A 22,843-nucleotide genomic window follows, 5' to 3' on the forward strand; every position below is an offset into this window, starting at 1 on the left:
ATCTCGCTACGTGTTGTCGACGCTTGGAGTCCACGCTGTAGCTGAAACGTGCTTGTTGCCCAGGCACAAGCTGCCACACAGGACGCACACGCACACACACACACACACAGTCGTACATCTATCATTACATTTGTCACGTGAGGGACAACGTGATTTCATTTTCCTGTCGCCATAAAGGTGACACATTGCATACGTGTGTGTGTGTGTGTGTGTGTGGGTGTGTGTGCCTGGACATTTCCTCGTTTACTATATGTGTGTGTGACGCTTGTTTGGCCTGCTCATCAGTGCGTATGCGTAACATGTTAAACGCTAGTCACGCAACAAACAAAAGAAATGAACAAAATAAATTCCCATTTTCAATGGGTTCAGCTTATAAATAGACTTACATATGTTGGCATATTAAATTATAAATATACAAATTTGTTACTTTGTAAATTATGTATAAATATAGAATTTTTGATTAATTACGCAACACAATTTTATTGGGCAGCAAGAATATAATTATTTTAGCTTAAAATAATTTTGCTAGAGCTAATCATGTCTCATAATTGAAGACAGCACGTCGAAAATCTTGAAAAAAGTTTAAATTCAATGAAAATCTTATGCTCTGTAATAGATAAGAGTCTTCCAAAAATATGTTCACATTTGAGGAATTCCGTAATTGAAATATTTTCATTATTTTATATACATAAAATCCAAGTCCTATGCCTCCTTTGAGAATCTGAAGTATGCTTTATCATCAGCCATTCGCACTTTACACTCGTGTTTCAGTTAGCCGCTTGCTGCAGCTAAGAAGCAACATTTCTAAAGCTTCGAGTTATGTTTGTTAGATAAGGCTTCCAATAATCTTATCGAATTCTATATGCAGCTTTTCTTTATGTCAAGCACTCAGGCTTAAACATGCTTAAGCAAAGCTTAAAGAAAAGTTTTTTGAATGAAATATAAACTAAAACTCAGGTTTGCGTCTAATGCATCTTGAAAAACATTTTTCAGAGTATACAAAAAATGTTCACGCAAAAAAACTTTGGAAACAAATCCAAAGGCAAGAATACTGAAAGATATTTAGAAGCTTCAGTTTTCTTCTAACACTTGCAAGTGAACTTACTTTCAAGATAACAAATTGGCTAACTAATAATAAATGCATGCTCTTAGTTTCTTTGGCTTTGGCTGGGCATTTATCAGGCGTCAATCTGTCAGTCGCACAGTCAATCAAACTGCGTATCAATTAGTCAGTCAGTCGGGCAGAACTTGAAGCTCGACTCTTTCGCTGCTCAAGCAAAAACCTGCAAATTCTTTTTTCTTCTTCGATTTTCACTTGTGCGGATTTTCGCCATTTTCCACATTTTGCAGGCGCGGGCAGCAGCAAAAACCGCGGCCAAAAACGCAGCTTGCAAACAAATTTCCGACAGCTGCTGGGCAACAATTTTCGACATAACTTTAGATTTTATGGGCCACATGTGGGCCTCGTGCTACACAATTCAGTTTACTATCAATTTAGGTTTGTTGCTTTTCTTGTTGTTGCTGGGCGAGCGTTAAAATTAGCGATTCGCCGGTTAGAAGCAGCAAGCACTGCCGGCTAGCGGCTGGCCCTAGCCCAGTGCTTGCCACGTTCCAGCTGACTTTAGTTAGCGGACGAAATCACCTTTGAGTTGGCCATTGTTGTTGCTTTTGTTATTGCAGTTACATTGGCATTGTCTACGGCTTGGCAAGTTGCAAGTTGCAAGTTGCGAGTTGCAAGTTGCGAGTCTGAAGCACTACTACACCTCATGAATATTTCACTAGCAATCACATTGTTTTTCCCGCTAACTTTTAAGATTGTTTTAGCATGTGGCGGAAATGGGCGTGTGGGCGTATGGGCGTATGAGCGTGGCAAAGTTGTCGGTTTTGCGGCCGGCGCTGCAGCTGCCACACGTAAACTTGCAGCCAGCAACTTTTGGCTTTCACTCAATTTCGCTGGCCGGAAAAAGCAAATTTGAAAGCAGGCGAACAGCTGTGTGTGTGCGAGTGAGAGAGAGACACTATGTGTGTGTGTGTGTGTGTGTGTAAACTATAGGTAATCCTTGATTCCGCTGCATTTGGTGGCTCATTTTGCTGTCGTTCAGCACGCTTCCATTGCCTGCTTTAGTTTCGACTGCCCAAGTTATGGGAGATTTATGCAGCCAACTAGTCAAGAACTATGCAATGAGAGTGAGTGAGAGAAGCCGAGAGAGTGAGAGAGAGTGAGAGAGAGAGAGCGCGAGATAAGTGGCCACTCAAAGGAAATTACGTGTTGGTTTTGAAAGTGGCATGAGATAAACTTACAGCTGCGCTCAGCCCCTCTCCCTCGCTCTGCCTCTCTTTGCATCGCTCACTCTCTCAATTTTCTTTATTTGCTTTTTTCATAGCATGCTTTTTCGGGCCGTTACTTGAGGTCGCCTCGAGCGCGTCTTTTGCAAATGTGCGTGCATTAAAGTTTGCCATGCATTTAGTTAGCTCTGCTTCTTCTGCTCAACTCCTTTTTTCTCTCTGTCTCTCTCTCCCTCTGAACTCTGTGCGGTGTTTAATGAAATTTTTTCTGCTGTTGCCTTGCAGCGCCTCAAAGCAAGCACAAAAAAAATATTAAGAGAGCTTCACTTGCATTGCGCTGTGAGGCGAATGTTCAGCCAGCTGAGCTTCACTGTAGTTGTTTGCTCTGCTCGTTTTATGGCGCTGGCAGGTGGCAACGACGAGCCGAAGTTGCAGCTGCAACTGCAATTGCAACCATTTTCATATTTTATGTACTTTGCGTGCTTAAAAATGTTTCAATTTTCCTACAATTCACTCGTGGCCAAAAAACGCTCCTCTGCCATCCAAATTGCTATTTCAGTCGAAGGTCAGAAAAACAAAAAAACGTAAAAACTTGTTTGATAATTTTCTACTCAAATTGAATATTTGCAAATGTGTGTATTAGTATTCGTGTGTCTCTCTCTCTCTTTGTGTGAGAGTGTGTGTGTGTGTGTGTGTGTAAGTGAGCCAAACTTTTCTTATTCTCTGCGAATAACTTTAATGGAAAAACTTTGAATATCAAACCGCAAAAAACCTTGCCCAGGTCCAGTCCGAGTTGCTGCCAGGCACTCGAATTGAAAATTAAAATTGAATAGTTGCTTCAAACAGTGACACAGACACACACACACACACACACATAGCCTTGCGGCTGCTCTACAAAGGGCAAAACAGTTTGGAATTATAAAATCAACTTAATCTGTGAATTTTCTATATATATTTATATATATATATATAAATATATATATATATAAATATATATATTTATATATTCTACAATTTCTTTACATCTTTTATCCTATCAGAAAAACAGGCTAATGCGAACGTGACTCAGCTTCAAGAGTGAAGATAATTCTGGCTTAAGTAGAGGCTATTTAGATGCATATACGTATTATAGCAATTGAAAAGACCTGAGCTGTATTTCAGAATAAATTCCAGCTTAAAAAATATATTTTGATACGAGCCAACAAGTTAAGGGACCACATAAAAAAGGATAACTAAGGAGAAAGGATATCTCCTGACTTAATAACCAAATTTAAAATATTTGCAAAGTATAAAAGCTCTGAAATAACAACTGAAAACATGCACAATTCACTTCAGAGTTAAGCTGAATTTAATTAGAAGTCAGTGGGATGGATGGGTTCAAGAATTTGCCCACACACAATTGGGAATAAAAAATATTAAATTCCACTCAACTGCTTATATTTTCGCTTCTCTCCTTCATATCGGTTAGCTCATTTGAATGTTATATGGTTATAGGTAAGTCTGAGTAATAATTTTGTAAGAGCAGCATTGGAAGCTGAAGTTGTAAGAGCGGGAATATCTCCCTACCTGTGCTCGCTCTCCCTATAAACTCAAGGCGGTTGTTTGGATATTTATAAATCACTATTTTAGAGGTAGAAAGCGGCAAATTGCTTTTATATCTTTACGAGATCTGTGCGATGGCATTCATAATATAATTTGCGCTCATCTAAATTGGTTTGATAATTTCAGACTTTATCTATGATCGAATGCATAGTTTTTGCTTCGATTTTCAACAATTTCATCATAAAGTTCTCTCACTCTCGTGTTTTGTTTTTCATAAATTGAATCTTAAAGTCTAAAAAATATATTTTATATAAGCTTCAAGCAAATTGAGCATGAAGTTCAGTTTGCTTTGTTCCAAGTTAGTTGAAGAACTTTAAATAGAATTTCCAACAAAATCAAACAATTTAGCGTAATGACTGCTTTGGCTACTTTGAATAGATCAATATACTTATATATGTATTCCAGTTAGGGTGCAGCTGCCTTTTGCTTAACTGACTCTATTATGCGAAAAGAATAGAAAGAGCGAAGCAGAAGTCCTTGTGCAGCTGTGTCCAATTAGCGAGTCGCTGTTGTCGCTGGACACGTTCCCCTGTTGCTGCGGAGATCCGTGGCTTGTTTCGGTGCCCAAGTGACAGAAAGTCATTTGGGTTATTAGCAGGCTGGCTGGGTGTCCGGAAACCCTTCTAAGACGAAACTTCAAAAGGAAAATGCCATAAGAAATAAGTTTCTACTGCTGACATTATTTCGTTATTATCCGCATCAAGGATTCGATTGACAGCAGACAGCAGAGCAGCAGGCACAGACACGGGCACAGGCACGTGCTGCCGACGCCTTTATCCTTGCGAAAATATTGCCGGAATACACAGCAGCGACGGGACAACGACTGACAACAGCCCCACCGAGCCGCTGCAGATACAAAAGAAATTATATTTGCTTCTGGAAGTGGGGCGCGGGGCGTGGGGCAAAGCGAACGAAAACAAAACATACACAAAAAATAGGCAAAAAATATGAAGGTGGGGCAAGTGGGGCACGACTGGGCGAAATCAAATAAAATGCCGGAAACATGGCATCGAGGGCCCAAGTGCTGCCAACTCATGTCAGGGGCCCAATACCATTGAGCCTTGGCGACTTTTGCTTACCTATTTGTTCACTCTCGCTGCTCGTTGCTCGTTTGCTTCTTCGGCTGCTTTTTTCTTGCTTGCTTTGTGTGGGCACGCACTCGGTCAATGTATAGAGAGTGTTCACAGTATTCACGAATGTTTTCGCAGCAGATAAATACAGCATTTGACACTTCATTATTGTGCCCGCAGCGTAATCGAATCAATTCCAGCGCCAGCGCCAGCCCCTCGCCCACGCCTTGTCCTGATGTCAAAAGTGCTTGGCCATTCGTCGTCCTTGATGCCTGGGTTCGTGGCCCAAGGCTCAAGCCAGCTTGGCCTGTTGACACATTCGCTTAAACGTATTAAATTGTTTGCCAACGCTTTTGTTGCCGCTGCTGCTGCTGCTGCTCCTGGCCGGGCCAAGCAAAGTCCAGCATTTTGTTTATACGCATTATTGTTGTCCTCGCTGCTGTCTGCTACTCGAGAACCTGATGCCGCCTGATGGTTGATGGCTTTTCTTCCTCTTTTTTTTCTGTTTGTGCATTTGTTTGCGTGCGGAAGTGCGACCAGTTCGCTTTTTTGTACTTTTTTATTTATTTATTTTGTTCGTTTTTATTCTTTTTTTTATATATTTTTTTGCACTGTCACACTTAAAGTAATCGATTACGGCATGGGGCCTGTAACCGGATATGTACGCTTCCGTTTGACATTTGACGCCACAAACGTTGCAAGCGCCACATAATTGTCACGCCAGCGGCCGGCTGCCCTTCTCGTTGTTAGTAATTGTGGCCTAATTACAAAATGAAATGACAGCGCAGGTAAGCAGGCATGAGGCGACGGACAGCAAGGACTATGCAATGAGTGGGAAGTTAGCGCTGCTCAGCAACTTTTTGTTTATTAAACTGATTAGCTTGATATTTGTGCCTGCTAAAGCAGCTTGTAATGGAAGCCATCTTTAAGGCAGAAGAGGAAGAAACTTTTTAAGTTTTGCTTCAATTAAGTTTGAAGCAAATCCTTTATTTATTTATAAGATTTTTCATCGTGAAAAGCTTAACTATAACTACCTCAGCCAGTCGGCTAAAGTTTTATTCATAATAATCAAAAGGCAGAAACTCTTAAGCTGTAGAGTCAGAAATGAATTGATGTATTGAAAAATTGTAAAAAAAATTAGCTGAGACTTATAATTCAGTAAGAAATAAAAAACAAATAAATTAAGAAATTTAAAGAATCGTTGAACCATTAAAAAAATATAAAGATTTAACAAATAGAGTAATAAAAATATGTCACCAATACAAAACTGGGTGCTGCTGCTATTTCAATTTTTTTCAATTTTAAAAATTATTTGAGCAAATAAATAATAGCACTAACATGCTTGGTGGTGCTATTATTTTTTCTGCAATTATACAACAATAAGATAAGTACAAGAACAATCAAACTGAACGTGAATATCTGAACAAATGTAGTGCGTTTGGTATTATTATGTATAGTATATATCATATAATTATATTTTCTTTATGGCAAACTATTCAGAAGTTCGCTCAAAAACTAATAATCATTGGCGCCTCAGAGTTTTGCATATTTTATGAATCACGAACGAAAGTAGGCAAAACTTTATATATATCTAGTTATATGTGTGAGTATGTCTGGGTGTATGTGTATTTAATCCCATAAAACTAAGCAATTGAATTAATGCAAATTCCGATGGAGAGCACGATGACAAAGTTTTAATATTTAAGTGCATTTTAACACTTTGCAAAGCTCAAGTATTTCACACACACATGTGCACATGTGCACACATGCTCATGCACATGCATATTGACATTTAAAATTGATTGGCAAATCAACAGCAAAAGCACTAAATTATTTCTTAAGCTGTATGTGTGTGTGTGTGTGCCAGGACGTGCATAAGGATATGCGAGCTCTCATCCAGCAGCTCGTCCGTCAGCTGTCTGAAAGCAATTTGACAACTTTCATTAGCCTGGGCATAATAAAATGCACTTTATGAACTTTGCGACATTTGACAAATTTTCTACAAAATGGCCTAAACCAATTAGCCACACAAGCACAGACACACACGACGATGGCATCTACTGCGTGACGTGCGTTCGTTAGGCTAATAATATTTACTGTAATTTAGTTGATATCTTAGACCGAAGTATGCACACATATAAACACTTACATACATAGATATATAAATATATACATATGATATTTAATATTTGAATTGTTTTCGTCCTTTTGCAGCCAGCGCCCAGGGTCTGATGGCCAAGCATGAGCCGATGTTCATATCACGTTCCGAGACATTCAAATTCATTGCCGGAGATATAATAGTTTTGCCCTGCGAGGTGGCCAATACGGGTGAGTATACGAACGTGTGTGAGTGTTAGTGTGAGTGCGAGTGTGTGTGTGTGAGTATTCTTAACTCAGTTGTCATTCAAATGTTGTGGTCTGCAGATGCAGGACATATGTGCATAATTAACCCTACACCATGTGATGCCTGCCAGTTGACCGCAACTATGCATTAATCCAAGGCACCAGCACCACAAAGGATGAGCACTTGACGAGCGTCTGTCCCAAGATTCAGCCATTGGGTGTGGCCAAACACGTTTTTGTTTTCGGTTTACGGTTTCAGTTTCGGTTTCGGTTTCAGTTTCGGTTTCAGTTTCGGTTTCAGACCCATTCAAATGGTGATGGTCGCACCGCTGGCATGTGCCATGTACGTTTTTCAATTTAAATGCGGTCGTGTGTGCGAGATTATTTGTACATAACAAGGATTTAGCGTAAGCAGCAGCGGTCACTCCAAGTGTGAGTAGACAACTGCCCGACACATCTATTCATTCACATATACATGCTCACATTCAGTAAGGTTAAGGCCGGGAGCTGTTCGTCGTCGTCCTCGGCCTCATACTTCGCCTCCGCTGGTCAAGTTTGTATACAAAATGCTACATAAAAAACTTGGACCCAAACACTTGGCATACATTATACGTATGTGAGGACTTATGTAGGCAACTGTCATGGTCTCTACCGAGATATCTACACTCAGCGAAATTGAGAGCGTCATGCACATAGATAAATGCTTAGATTGAGGTGAATACTTTAGAGTGAAACATTTCCTTGTGAAGAAACTGTTTGATAATCACAGCTCCTTGGTCATTATCATTATCATTGTCATTATTTATTTTTCATTATTCATTGTTCAATAGTCATCATTCTATAGTCATTATTCATTATTCATTATTCATTATTCATTACTCATTATCCTCATTCTTTATTCATTATTCATTATTCATTATTCATTATTCATTATTCATTATTCATTATTCATTATTCATTATTCATTATTCATTATTCATTATTCATATTCATTATTCATTATTCATTATTCATTATTCATTATTAATTATTCATTATTCATTATTCATTATTCATTATTCATTATTCATTATTCATTATTCATTATTCATTATTCATTATTCATTATTCATATTCATTATTCATTATTCATTATTCATTATTCATTATTCATTATTCATTATTCATTATTCATTATTCATTATTCATTATTCATTATTCATTATTCATTATTCATTATTCATTATTCATTATTATTCATTATTCATTATTCATTATTCATTATTCATTATTCATTATTCATTATTCATTATTCATTATTCATTATTCATTATTCATTATTCATTATTCATTATTCATTATTCATTATTCATTATTCATTATTCATTATTCATTATTCATTATTCATTATTCATTATTCATTATTCATTATTCATTATTCATTATTCATTATTCATTATTCATTATTCATTATTCATTATTCATTATTCATTATTCATTATTCATTATTCATTATTCATTATTCATTATTCATTATTCATTATTCATTATTCATTATTCATTATTCATTATTCATTATTCATTATTCATTATTCATTATTCATTATTCATTATTCATTATTCATTATTCATTATTCATTATTCATTATTCATTATTCATTATTCATTATTCATTATTCATTATTCATTATTCATTATTCATTATTCATTATTCATTATTCATTATTCATTATTCATTATTCATTATTCATTATTCATTATTCATTATTCATTATTCATTATTCATTATTCATTATTCATTATTCATTATTCATTATTCATTATTCATTATTCATTATTCATTATTCATTATTCATTATTCATTATTCATTATTCATTATTCATTATTCATTATTCATTATTCATTATTCATTATTCATTATTCATTATTCATTATTCATTATTCATTATTCATTATTCATTATTCATTATTCATTATTCATTGCTCCATTCATTATACATTATTTATTGTTTAATTTGAATTCTTCATTCTCATTACTAAAACTATCCATGGAACAACCTCAACTATGGATAATATTTTCAAGTTTCTTCAAGTGTATATCTTATATATAAATATATCTCCATCTGAGAGTGTGTGTGAGTGAGTTGTTGTGGTCATATCAACCGTTTATTAGAACCAGCATACAGAACAAAGGAACATGGCATTTTCTTTTGGCATTTCTCATGCACTTCATTGCCCCAACGAACCAAAATGAAGAAGTAGTAGAAAACAGAGAAAAACTAAAAGAAGCGGAAGCAAGACAATCACAATAACAACAAAACCAGCAACAAGAGCAACGACTTGGACGATACATAGAGCAGTCTTGCCGAGCAGAGTCTTATAGCCACAAGCATTTGGGGTAATAATAAAAAGGAAGCTAAAGGAAAGCTTAAAAAGAAAAAACGATGGCCCAAGCAGCCCAAGCAAAATAAAGGAAAATTATAGATCCAATGCGTCCAGAGTTTTTCTCTTTCCTTCCCGTTTGCTGGGCGCAGAGTCTATGCTAATAAAGTGCTCCTCCCATACGACAGTTTAATTAGAAACATTTCTCAGCCGTGGCAGGCTTTGGCGTGGCTCAGCTTTAGGATCCCAAATGCAATAATCAAAATCAAAGCTCGTGACGTCTTTGGGCCGTGTTCATAATGCGCACTTTATGGATATTTGGAAAAATATGTTAAGACCGGCAGATGGCAGCTGGCTTGTTCGTTTCTTCTCCTCTTTTTATTTTTATGTGTTAGCCATAAAGTTAAAAATGTAATTGATAGAATTTTTAAAACGCCACACTTAACAAAAGGCAATGAATGAATCCACCGTGAAGCCCGTTGCCAGGCGCACAAATTTAAAATTTATGCACATTTTCATTTTATTTTATGACGAACGCCCATAAAATTCGAAAGAAAATCACATGAAAATGAGCCCAAATGATGAGCTTGTCTCTCACTTACTCTGCTCTCCCTCTCTCTCTCTCTCTCGCTCTGTGTGGCATTGCTCATTTGCATATTATATGAAAATTCCTTTAAATACTTATTGCGGTGCTTCGCACTTTTACAAAAGTAATCTTATGTCTTGGCAAATAAGAAATATAAGCACATCTTAACACACTCAAAAACGAACACACACACGCACACACAGATGTACACACGCTCACACACATATGTTGAGCACTCGAGTGCGCGCCAGAGTTTGTCTAAATCAACATTGAAGCATTTCATCATTATCATTTTATTATGTTATTTGAATTTTTTGTTCCCCTTTTGGCATATGTGCAAGGCTCTACAACGCCAGCTCCTGTAACCTCAGTGCTCTGCCCCGCCCACCCCTCACCCCTCTGTCTATCGCTGCTGCCTTTGTTTATATACTAGTCGGCACTTGCGCCTGCGGCTATGCAACATAAAAGTAATTCCGCCAACACAAACACAAGCAATGCCGTTAGAGTTAAGTACGTTCATAGAGCAGCACTTGAGATACTCTGTACGTTGGCAACGGATGAGTACATTCTATCATACATATCCTTGAATTTTCATTCAAAATTATTGGCAAATTGTCAGTGTGAACAAGTGGAACTGTTATGAGTTGAAACTTTTCAGGTTTTTTCTGTTTTTTTCTTTAAACAAAAACTTTTTATATTCAAGGAAATTAAACTTACGTTAAAAAGAATTATTTTTAAATTATAAGAACTTATTTGCATAAATAAATCATATTTTTCTTTGGCTATTTTATGGACATAATTCCAATTAATTTAAGCATCATTTTTTTTCTGTAAGAACTTTCTGTTTTTCATTTAAATATATCCAAATTTATTTGAAAAATTGTTAAGCAATAAAAGAAAGCGAAATCTGTTGCCAAAAAGTTCAGTTGACTCAAGCTCGTGCTTACTTAGTGTTCTTTAATGTATTTATAAAGCTTCCAGTATTTAAGTTGCTTAAACAACTCTTCCCTAATTGCTTCATCAAATTTTGTGAAACTCTTGAATCACTCAAAAATGATGAAACTCAGCTGTGGCTTTGACATTTGCTTAGGCAAATTTCTTCTTGTTGTTGTTTTCTTTAATTATTATTTTTGTAATGAATTTATAAAATACTCGTACGTTTACTGAAAGACTTTTAATCAACTTGTACTGCGTTTGATTCCATACACAAACACACCCAAGCACACACACGCAATTCCTGAGGCATATTTGAATATTTGCGCACTCATCAAATTTTATCAAATATAAATGGAGAGTGCTGCTCTTGAAAGACTTGACAAGTGCTTAATGATGGCTCTGTGTGTAATATATTATGAATACCCTAGAATTGTGAAGTGTGTAAGAGGGGTATGCAAGAAAACTAGCTTAGAGAACTAAGCTTAATGTAAAAATATTGGAAAATTAATTTTGGAGAAGATTTTTGAATTGAAATTTAAGACTCTAAAGACTTTAACATAAGTATTCAGTTAAATATTTTTTTAAATATGTTTATAGCTCAACAACTTAACAAATCCGAAATCTCTTTTCGCTATGCTTAACATTTTCTTGTTGAAGTTTTAACGAACAAAATATTTAAAGCCTTAGCAAATGTCAAAAATGCTGCAACTCAAAATGTAAATTTCAATTAGTAATGAATATGTAAATTTATATAAATATGAAATAAATAAATATATATATATATATATATATATATATATATATATATATATATATATATTTATATTTATATATATACGTAATGCTTATGAAATCGGTTTATTGTGCGTAATGCATTGAATTGGTTTCGGTTTAATTTTCATTTGTTTTGTTGTTGCCTTGCCAAATGGATTCAAATAATTAATTGTTGCTGTTGCTGTTGCCGTTTGGTATTGCGGTAACTGAGGCCGGTGCTTAACTTGTCAGCACGCATAAGACCTTTTCCTGTTGATGGTTTTTAGCCGCAGCACAATGGCAAAACAAAGTGTGGCTGCAACAAAAACTGGCAACTGGCAACTGGCAACTGGCAAACTCCAAATGCAATAAAATGCAAAAAGGCGCAACAACAACTGCAAAAACCTCAGCTACGGCGGCCACAGAGAAAACGCTCATTACGCTTTGATGGAGCGCCATAGTCGCAGCTAGAGTCAGAGTCGAAGATGGGGCTGGGGCTATAGCGCTTGAAACTATTACAGAGTAACGGAAATGGAATCGTGTTGCAAAAGTTGAAGTTGTGCAAACAGCAGGACAGCTAAGCACAGCGTGAGGCCAGGGCCTGCGGCAGGGACGCGGCTTGTGGCAGCGGCAACAAAGTTTCAATATTAATGCCATTTACAGTTCTAATTTCGCTTTTTACGTACGCGCACAACACTTAACACACACACACACACTCAGAGAGAGGCAGAGAGCGAGAAAACTTGTGCAAGAAGTTGCAGAATAATGCCATATGGAGGCAGCTTGCCTGCCACGCCCAACGCCCACTGGCTGTGTGTGTGTGTGTTTGGGCTTAGCCGCAACATCGTTTATCTTCGGGGGTCATCATCTTATAATATTGGCCTTTCCGACATGCAATAAATTGCGCTCTGGCAAACAACATGTCGGTCGCTCTAACGGTCTAACGGTCTAACGGCCAGCAGCTCCTTGTTGCAAGTGGCATGCCTTGGCTTAACGGCAAATTGCGCATACGCACCGTGTGGCCAGTGCAAACAAACAGAGCTCGACAACAAAAGCGAATGTCGGCCATATTTGAATAGCCTCTGTGTGCGAGCCTCAGTCTGTCTGTCTGCTCTGGTCTGAAGTGTAGAAAACTAAAATTTAGCTCGAGCTCTAAATAAGGCACACACACATACACACAGACAGACACACAGGCACAACATGTGGCTGGCCATGGCCAACAATTTGTCCAGTTCCAGCAGGAGGCTAAACGCAAGGCAATGTTCATGTGAAGCTGACATACAAAAGCCGAAATGCTTTTACTCTGTTTCCGCCCTAACAGATAGCTTCTCTTTGTGTGTGTGTGTATGTGAGTGTGCGTGTGTGTGAGCGTGTTTCTATTTAGTTTAGAACTAAACCGGAAATTGAGGCGTTTTGTGTTTTGCTTGTTTTTGTTAGATTGTTGTTATTTTAGTTAACAATTTATTTAGTTACAGCGCAATCACACACAGACGCACACACACACACACACACACACATACACACTGTAACAATTTATATGATCTTGTGAATTATTTGTGTTGCATGTTGCATTGTTCAAGTGGATGGCCACACTTTAAGCGCAATTGCAGCCAGGGCATACATAGAATACCTTTAGCAACGCCTCCCCAGCTCAGCTGCTGCTGTTGCTCTCCTCCACTACAAAGCCTTATTAATTTCCTGCTTTGAGTCTGAAATCTTTTAGCCAAGAGCATCATTTTCATGTGGTTTCATGTGGTTAGCTATTATAATATAAACACTTTCTAAGCGCTACCACGCCTCAAAGCTTCAGCTCTGTGGCTACGCCTCTCATGTTGTATCATCATTTGGGGTTTTCAGCTAGACCAAATGTGTGGGTTGTTCTACTTGATAATATGGTTAACTGAGCTTCAATATTGATAGATAAATATCGATTACTTATCGTAATGTTGGCTAAGTTAATAAATATGGGTTTGAGTTGTAGTTAAATTAAGGGAAATGTAGTCAAATGACTTGATATATTTTTAGTATATAAAAAATTCTTTTAAATTTTTAAGTCACATTAAAATATTTTTTCTATCATAAGAATACAATTAAAGTTACTAATATTTAATTTTAATATTTTAATTTATATCCTAAACTAAAAAAAAATATAAATAATATTTATTCAAAATTAATTTTAATATTCAAATATTTTTTATGGGATAAAAATTCTAAATAATGTTTAAAAAATATGCAAAAGCTAAATTATTATAGGGAATATAATGGACTTATATAATATAAATCTTCAACAAAGATAAGTAAAGGCATAATGAATTGACTTCTTGGCATTTGAATGGTTCAAGCTGGTTTAACAATTTGGCTAATTTGAATAGTCAATAATAATAATAAATATGCAGCTGCAGCTACAAATAGAAAACCAAAATGCAGGCTGCCTTTAAGTAACTGGCAGACCGAAAGAAGCCAAGCTGCACATAACTCGCTCGCACACACACACACATGCACAGTCAAACACACACACAGACCACGAATTATGTTTTCCGTTTCTTTGCTTCGCTGCTACGCTTCGTAGTGCACGCTAAGGCCAGCAGGTGGCGTTAGTTTATTTATATGCCTTGGCGAATGTGAATGTGATTCTGATTGTATGTGTCTGAGTGTGTGTGTGTGTGAGTCAGAACGTGTGTGTTGCATAACACACTCGGCTTTGCCTGCTGCGTCGTCTGCCACTGCCACAGTGCTTTTCACTGCTGCTTGGCGTGTTGATGTTGTTGAACTCATTGCAAATAAATACGCTTTTTGAATGCGCATGTAAATGACTTCATAAGCATTTTATTACCACTAAGTTTCAGCGAGTGTCTGCACACACACACACTTACAATAAGAGTGAGAGAGAGGGAGAAAGAGTCTTGTGTGTGTATTGAAATCAATTTCTCTTACATCTCTCAGCCTCACGCTTTGCCCTGGCATAGGCCATCAATAATGAGCGCCGTTGCCTTCATTTTCAGCACGCTTTTTGCTCTTGACTAAAATACTCGATACCCGCATATCGAAATTGTTGTTTTAATTTTTAATGAGCGCCATTCGCGGAAGTCATACATCATTAGTAGCAAATCCGGACAACTTCAATTTCAATTTCAATATTCGAACCTCCCTGCCACACACACACACAAAGCGAGAAAGAGACAGAGAAACCATGTTGCAGTGGCACGTGATGCTTGACGTGGCCCGCGCAGACACAACACACAAAATACATAAATTTGAAAAAGTTAGAGCTGCTCTAGGCACACCTGATCGACTAGCAGTTATGCTGCAAATAAATGGAGTAACTTAAAAATTTAATCTACATTTTTTTAAATAACTATTTTTATATTTTTTATATTTGCTGAGATTTTTTATTATTTTTTTTTTTCGTTTTCTTGTATTATTTGAATTTTGTATTTCTTTATTCTATGTAACTTAAAAATAACTTAGTTGAAGAATGAAATTTAATGGTTAAGTTCGATGCCTATCGATTTCATGCAAATTAAAAATTAAAATTCTAGAGGCATATGGAATAAGTTTTTGTTAAAATTTTTAAAAAATATTTAGTATATATTATTATGAAAATGGATAAACATGTGAACCATCCAAGTCGAGGCCTTACATATAGAGTTTACTCAATTTGGTTTTCCATTCACAAAAGTCTAGCATGCTGTTTTGGTCACATTCAATGTGCACAGGGTATAAAAAGGAATCACAATTAATGAGTTCGATGAATGCGCTCGGCTGTCTGTCAGTCTGTATATCTGGCTGCCTCTCAGTTCTTCCTGCCTCGCTGACTGCTGAAAGCCGCTTTTCATGCCCTTTTCCCTTTTAGCTTTTTCCGTTTTCCGTTCTGGCATATCGAGTGCCTGGCATATGATTGCAAATGCCGCACATTAGCGGATATCAAGTGGGTGTTACCGAGTGTATGTGTCGCCGCACAGCACACGCTGGTTGTTGTTGTGTCTGATGTGCGCGCTGTGCGCGAGTCCATGCCAAATTGAATTTCTAGCCTTTTAGATCTTTTCAAATGCCTTGTAATTGAGTCATTTGAATTCTGACTTTTCAATTTATACAGCAAAATTGTACTTCTGTGCATGTGTGTGCGTGTGTGTGTGAGTGATTCAATCTTTTCAACTTAATTTAAGTGATTGCCCCAGCCGCATTTACCAATTAAGTCGTCAGATGCGATTATTATGCACAATCGAAACTGATTTCCTTGTATTGCAGAGCCGTACGTGGTGGCCTGGAAGCGTGGCATTGCCATCTTGACTGCTGGATCTGTTAAAGTGACGCCCGATCCGCGCGTTCGTCTCGTCAGCGGCTTCAACCTGCAGATACGCGACGCCGTGCCCCAGGATGCCGGCGATTATATTTGCCAAATTGCAACGATGGAGCCACGCGAAATTACGCACACCGTCGAAATATTGGGTAAGTGCAGCCAATCAACCCACATTTTCGCAGCTCATATTTTAAAGCTCTCCTTTGTTATTCTCATGCAAAGTAGCTGAGAGGAATGGAGGGAGAGACGCAGAGAGTTTTTGAATTTTTGGGATAGTTCTATATTTTTATAGCCAAATTTATGCGGCTCACAAATCACTTGGGTCCATTGTGCACATCATTTGGACACCTCTGCTCAGTGTGTGTGTGTGTGGCTGGCTCAAATTAACATATCCTTAGATCCTGCGCCTGGCCCACTCAAATATGCTAAGTAGCTGAGCTGCAATTTGGCGGCTTTATGGCCACAGATTCAATAGGGCCTTCGTCTAAGGGCCGAAGCAAAAAAATCAAAACTAATCTGCCATTTGCTCCCATTCCGCTGCAGTTTCAACAGATTCCCTTTTTCTGGCAGCGGATGCAAATTTCACCCACACTCAAAAATATCCCTCAAGCTGGCTCTCCCCAAGGCTCTTAACTACTTCCGGGCCCGACTACGCATTGTGCCTAACAAGTTCGCCCCACTCCGCACTCCGTCGCACTCGTCGTCCGTATCTCGTCTCCTGCCTTTGTCTACTTCCTGGTCCTTGTTGCCTGCTTTTTGCTGCGGCGTCTTCTGATCAGCAATGATGAATAATTTGCATATATTTCGGCTCCATACAATTACAATGTTGCCTTTTTATTTGCATACGCTTGGCCACGCCTTCCCCACACACACAGAGGCAGCTGGCTGTGTTAACACTTTTGGCAACTTTGGGCGTGTGTGCGGCGCATGCAAATTGCGATACAATTCCCAAAATCTCCAAAGTGTAGAGCCACGATTCGGGCATAGCTGCGTGGCTAGCTCGTGTCAGTAGTTGGCTGCAGTTGTCCTTAAAGATGTCCTTTAAAAAAAACATTACACTCCACTTTTGCTGGCCTATAAAAAATGCGTATTTATTTGAGGCAGCGCCGCAGCCAACTTTTTTCATTTGTCATTGAAACTTGGTCCTGGCTCTGATCCTGCTGCCTGCCGCCTGGCATCGCCACAAACAAACATTAAACAAGCACCACGAGCAGGCGGCCGGGGCTAGCTGGTTTCTCGACGAGCAAAAAAAAGTCGATTATTGAAAAGTTTTGTTTATTTTATGTGTTTATTATGCGCTCCGTTTGCCAAATAATGATCATGGCCAGAAATATTTCGTTTATTGAACTTTGGCAGCGCACGTAAATTGTGACCCCCTCCCACCTCCCACCTCCCCCTCCTTAGTTTTACTCGCTTTCAAAAGGAAGCGGCTCCTACCCACCCCCTGCCAATTGCCGCATTGTTGTCAAAGGAGAAACAAGCAAAAATAATGCCCTGGCGAAGTTTTTATAGGCTCAGCAGCAGACACCCCTAAAACCAGGAGCAGCATCCGCTCGCCAGCCGCCACCCGCCACCCGCCATTCTCCATCCTCAATATGTGCGCGAATATAAATTTCATAAAGTTTGCCTCGCTCTGGCATTTTGGCTCGCCAGCTTTTACGAGCGTAAATTACTTTCGGCTTGGCCTCCGCACTAAAGATGAAAAAATAATGTGCGCCTGCCAAACTTTTGCACTTGTCCTGCCTGCCCGACAGCGACGCCAGCAGCGGCAGCAGCAGCGGCAGCGACTGCGGCGTCAACGTCAGCGCACTTACAAAGACATTAGCCCAAGAGAATGGCCAGCCTGGCCAAGCTGAACTGGACCTCAATAAACAGCACTGCAAACTTTGCCAGTTGACAAATCTTGTAAGACAGAAAAACACAAAAACATATCCTGAATATATTTCGTCTGTCACATATTTATTTACACAGTGCCACATGTGGCAGTTGTTGTTGTTGCTGTTGCATGTGTGGCAAGCAGGCATGCCACAAACAAGATGAAGAAGCTATTTAAATTACTTATTCATTATATTAACTATGTTGAGAGGCAGAGAAGAGCCTAATGGATGGAGCTGGAAAAACACAGTTGATTGATAAAAACTATCTTAGTTCATAAATCAAGATGTGACTGTCTTTTGATACCCTGAGCTAACTAAAATGGGACATGATAGATCTCTAGTAGTAAACAAGCGCTGAGTCGATCTAGACATATGCAACTGCTCGTCCGTATGAACGCAGAGTTCGCGGTATCTTCTAGTCGGGCACTTCCCACTAGAGCACTGTTTCTTACTTGCTTTAAAGGCGATGTAAGGAGCGTGTATAACATTGGATATGATTATTGACTTATGTAAATGCAATGTAAATACTGAGCATACAGAAGAAGGAAGATGATGAAAATAATATAAATTTGGTTCTGTATTAAGCAAGTCTTAAAAGTTTAAGATAAAGAAGTGGAGCTTAAATCTGAATTTCCCTCATTTTTATATTTTCAATGAAAGCAAAAATTTAGAAAATTCACTAAAATATTGTGGGAAGCTACGTTTCATAATTTTTGATATTCGATGTTAAATTTAAAGACGTAAATTAATATAAAAAAATATAGAAAAATATTTGAAAATCTGAATAATGCTTGAATCAATCTAGAAAAGGAATCTTCATAAATTGATGCACATTCTGCACAAGCAAACCTAATGTGTTCGCTGTGGCTTCTCTCTGGGAGACGCCCAATTGCAAAGTGCAAGCACCTGTTATTTTTTGTGGCATAAATGGAAGATGAGTATGCAGACCGGGCTTGCTCTTAAACTTTACTCAAATACAAATGCCGCTCTTAGTGATCTTATTTATTTACTCAAATGCCTTAACTCATTCGATTTTTTTTAGCAAAATTATGTAAGATTAAAGCCATATTCTGCTTCGACAACTTACTCTTTTTAACAAGTCTCTGCCAATACAAATTGTCGACTATAAGCTCCGTTTACTTGCGTAACCAATTGCATAAAGTTATTAACGCCTTTGTGTGTAGACCGAGTGTGTTGCAGCTTGCTTTACAAATCGGTTGCATTTTGTGGCTTTAAGCTGTCGACTTTCTGAGTTTAATGTGCGTTTGCTGTTGACATTATTTCAATTACGGATTGCGTGTAATAAAACCAATTTGACATCTGTCAGCCGAATGTCCATTAGCTCGACTGCGCCACGTCCCGCTCCTCGAGCTCAACCACAAACGTGCCGCAGAACATTAAGTTATGTGGTTGGCATGTGGGCAGCTATTGCGGTCATTCATACAGCTCGTCAGCTACTCAATTTTATTGTTGTCATTGATGTAATATATTGATGTAGCCGGCTAGTGACGTCATTCGCATCATTCGAATGCCACCTCAATTTACAGCTGACAGCGGTGGGCGTAAGCCGCTTAAAGCCATTGACATGCGCCTAATTAGGAGCTCGATCGGCGGCCCAATCGATTGGAAAGCCTAATTACTATTAGCAAGCGAGCTGCCCAGCTAGCACTGCCTCCAAAATAAAACCACACAATTGTAAATTATAAGGCCGCTATGCCAAAAACAATTGTGTGGAAATTCACAAACGCCGACACGAGAGAGGCTCTGTTGGCGTGGGGAGTCGAGTATCTGCAGGCCTTAATTATGTGCAGCAGCATAAATAATAACAGCAACAGAAATAATAATAATAATAATAATAATAATTGTGCAATACAATAACAATAGAGACAAAGACAAAGAGCAGTAGACGGAAAGGGGCAGCTGGCATGCAATATGCACAATAAACAAGAGACGTAGGTAGTTGGCCCAAGTTGCCTTGGATACTTGAGACAAATTACCAACACAATGGGCAAGCAAATTGCAAGGATATGCCAAAAGAGATATGCCAGGATATGCCAGGATGTGCCTGGATGAGCCAGGATGTGCCGGCATACCAACAATTAAACGACCAAGCAAAACACACTTCGCAAGCACTTGGGATGCCGTTTAAGTTTTAGCACTCAACTTTGCCAGCTAACTATGGATTTAAATTACTTAGCAGCTGGCTAAGCCAACTATCTCATCCCAGTCTCTCCCCTCCCTATGCCAAAGGGCTGGCATAAAAAGTTGGCTTGTTGCATGCGCCCAGTCCCAATCGAACTATGCAAGTTTTGCAAGCCGCAAAAACCTAAAAGCTGAAGTTGCAGCTATGTGAAATAAGGCATAAAATCAATACAAAATACACTTGGAGAAATAGTTAACTGAATTTGATTGCAAATTGAGTTTAAATGTAATTAAAATTGTTGAGATTTTATAGAAAGGTTGACACGGTTTTTATATAAAAAAAAGCCTAAATATACTGAACGAATTTCGAATGAGTTTTGACTCACATTCAAACATTACGATTAATTACAATCAATTACAATTGATTACAAATGAATTTATATATATCTTTTTAAAGTTTCATCTAACGAGATGCATTTTCTTTAAGCAAAAAATACGATTTCATTTATTTGCCCGCCTCTACTGACTGCATTAGCGCAAGCTGTTCGCTCAGTTTATTGTCAATATTAACTGTCAAATGTAGCAAATTTGTTTAACAATTTCAACATAATTAACTAGAGCTAGCTTAGAAATTTCTTTTACAATTCTCATCCAAAATTATTGTTGAATTGAAATCTATAAAATAGAAAAATTGCCATTGGCAGTTGTGTATATCTGTTGCCATTTGAATATGTTCTTCTTCGATTTACCCAACTTAAATAATTTCAATTCATAAAACAGTTCATAGTTAAATCAAGTCGGCAATTGTAGCAATAGGCAATACAAAAAATATAAATGAAAATAAAACAAATCCTTACCAAGCCCGCGCAAACTTCCACATTAAGCTTCATGTTAAGTCATGTGAATTTTACGAATTACGTAAAAGTTTTCAACACACAGCATCATTTGCCTATTGTGCTTGCTGTAATCACAATCCATATATATCTGTCATACACATTCTCTAACAAAAACATTTCACTATATCAATATGTTGTGCCTTAATTTATTATTTCCTATCTCTGGAGTAAAAACTGATGAAAATCTTAAAAAATGCCAACATACAATAAAATTATAACATTATTAAATGACTCCATCAGCAGCCACTACAAGATAAGGTACGAAAGCACAAATTAAAAGCCTTCTTAGGCCTAGTTGGCTCTGCGCTCTACTTACAAAGTTTATTTGTTTTTTTTTTATTTGTTAAAAATAAATAACTAAATTTATTAATTTATAAAAAGCTGTCAAAGTCCTTCTCAGCTTAAAATCTACTGCCAAACTGTCTTATTACTTTACCTATTTTATATTTATATTTGCCTATTTGCTTCGAATGCAGATTTTAAGAAATTCTTTGAGCTATCAAAAATTGTGTATTTGATGCAATTTTAGCATGGCTTAAATATAAAGATATTAAAGATATTTTTTATCGTTATTTATTTAAATTCGATTTCTCTTCAAATACTTATACATTTTTTAAATGAAATTTAGCTGTGTTCTTTCAAACTTAAATGTGAAATTTCCATTTATTTGTTCTCAATGCGAAATTCAGGTCAGTTTAAAGCAGCTTCAATTTGCTGAAAATTCTAAATATTTGGCAACACCAACATAATATATGTGAGCTATATATAAATATATATCTCTTGAATATTCCTAAGGCTTTTTGAAATTTTGCAAGGAAAATTAGATGAAAATGTAATAAAATTCTACTTCGTCTTTGATTTTCGCTGTGTGTATAGCAAACAAATGTATACGTATATATGAATGCGTATATATATATATATATATATATATATATATATATATATATATATATATATATGATATAAGTGTGTGAGCATGTATCGGTGAGCTTGTAAATGGCCGCAAGTTCCTTCAAAAGCTGCCGCTGCTGCTGCTGCTGCTGCTGCGGATATTGTGGCTACTGCGGCGTCGTTTGCCATGAAAGAGCTCGCTTATTAAAATTGTCGACAGCTAGCCCCAGTCTCTATTCGAATCCCATGCCCATGCCCATGCCCATTCCCATTCCCATTTTCAGTTGTCAGTTACCAGTTCGAGTTCCAGTGGCAGGCAGCCGCAAGCCTCTGCAGCATAGGGTGAGACAGCGATTGGCATCGCATTAGTCGTCATCTGCATGACATTACATGCCGCAATCCACGTATTACAAGCCACACACACACGCGCACACACTGAAAATGAACTGCTCTATAAGTCGTCAACTGCCTTACAGTTATGACCATGGTAGCCGGGTACTCAAGCGAGCGCTCGTATTTATTGAATTCAATATGCGCTGACGGCTGTCGGGCATAAAGTCTCACCAAAGCATGAAATTATTGAATATATATATATACGTACATATATATAGCAGAGGCAGCAGCTAAGGGCCACACACATACATATAGTTGTAGATACAGATACGAATGCAGATAGAGATATAGATATAGATACAGGCAGAGCTAGAGTTAGACGGCGCGTCCTTTGCTGAGCAAACAGACAACGACTTCATTGTGAGCACTCGGTCCCAGGGCATGTCCTTTTCTATATTTTTGCATT

General features: G+C 37.7%; 1 protein-coding gene across 2 annotated transcripts in view; it reads left to right on the top strand.

The window, feature by feature from the left end:
* The window catches only part of LOC111593236 (lachesin), a 149,909-nt gene that overhangs the window by 97,843 nt on the left and 29,223 nt on the right, over positions 1 to 22,843 (top strand). For both annotated transcript variants that reach the window (XM_030223802.1, XM_030223801.1), the window contains exons 4-5: positions 7,173 to 7,286; positions 16,187 to 16,387. In XM_030223802.1, the coding sequence (XP_030079662.1) occupies positions 7,173 to 7,286; positions 16,187 to 16,387 (315 nt within the window). The remainder of the gene's footprint in view (positions 1 to 7,172; positions 7,287 to 16,186; positions 16,388 to 22,843) is intronic.

The sequence above is a fragment of the Drosophila hydei genome, unplaced genomic scaffold, assembly GCF_003285905.1.
Source record: "Drosophila hydei strain 15085-1641.00,03,60 unplaced genomic scaffold, DhydRS2 tig00000290-arrow-arrow-pilon, whole genome shotgun sequence".
Classification (NCBI taxonomy): Eukaryota; Metazoa; Arthropoda; class Insecta; order Diptera; family Drosophilidae; genus Drosophila; species Drosophila hydei.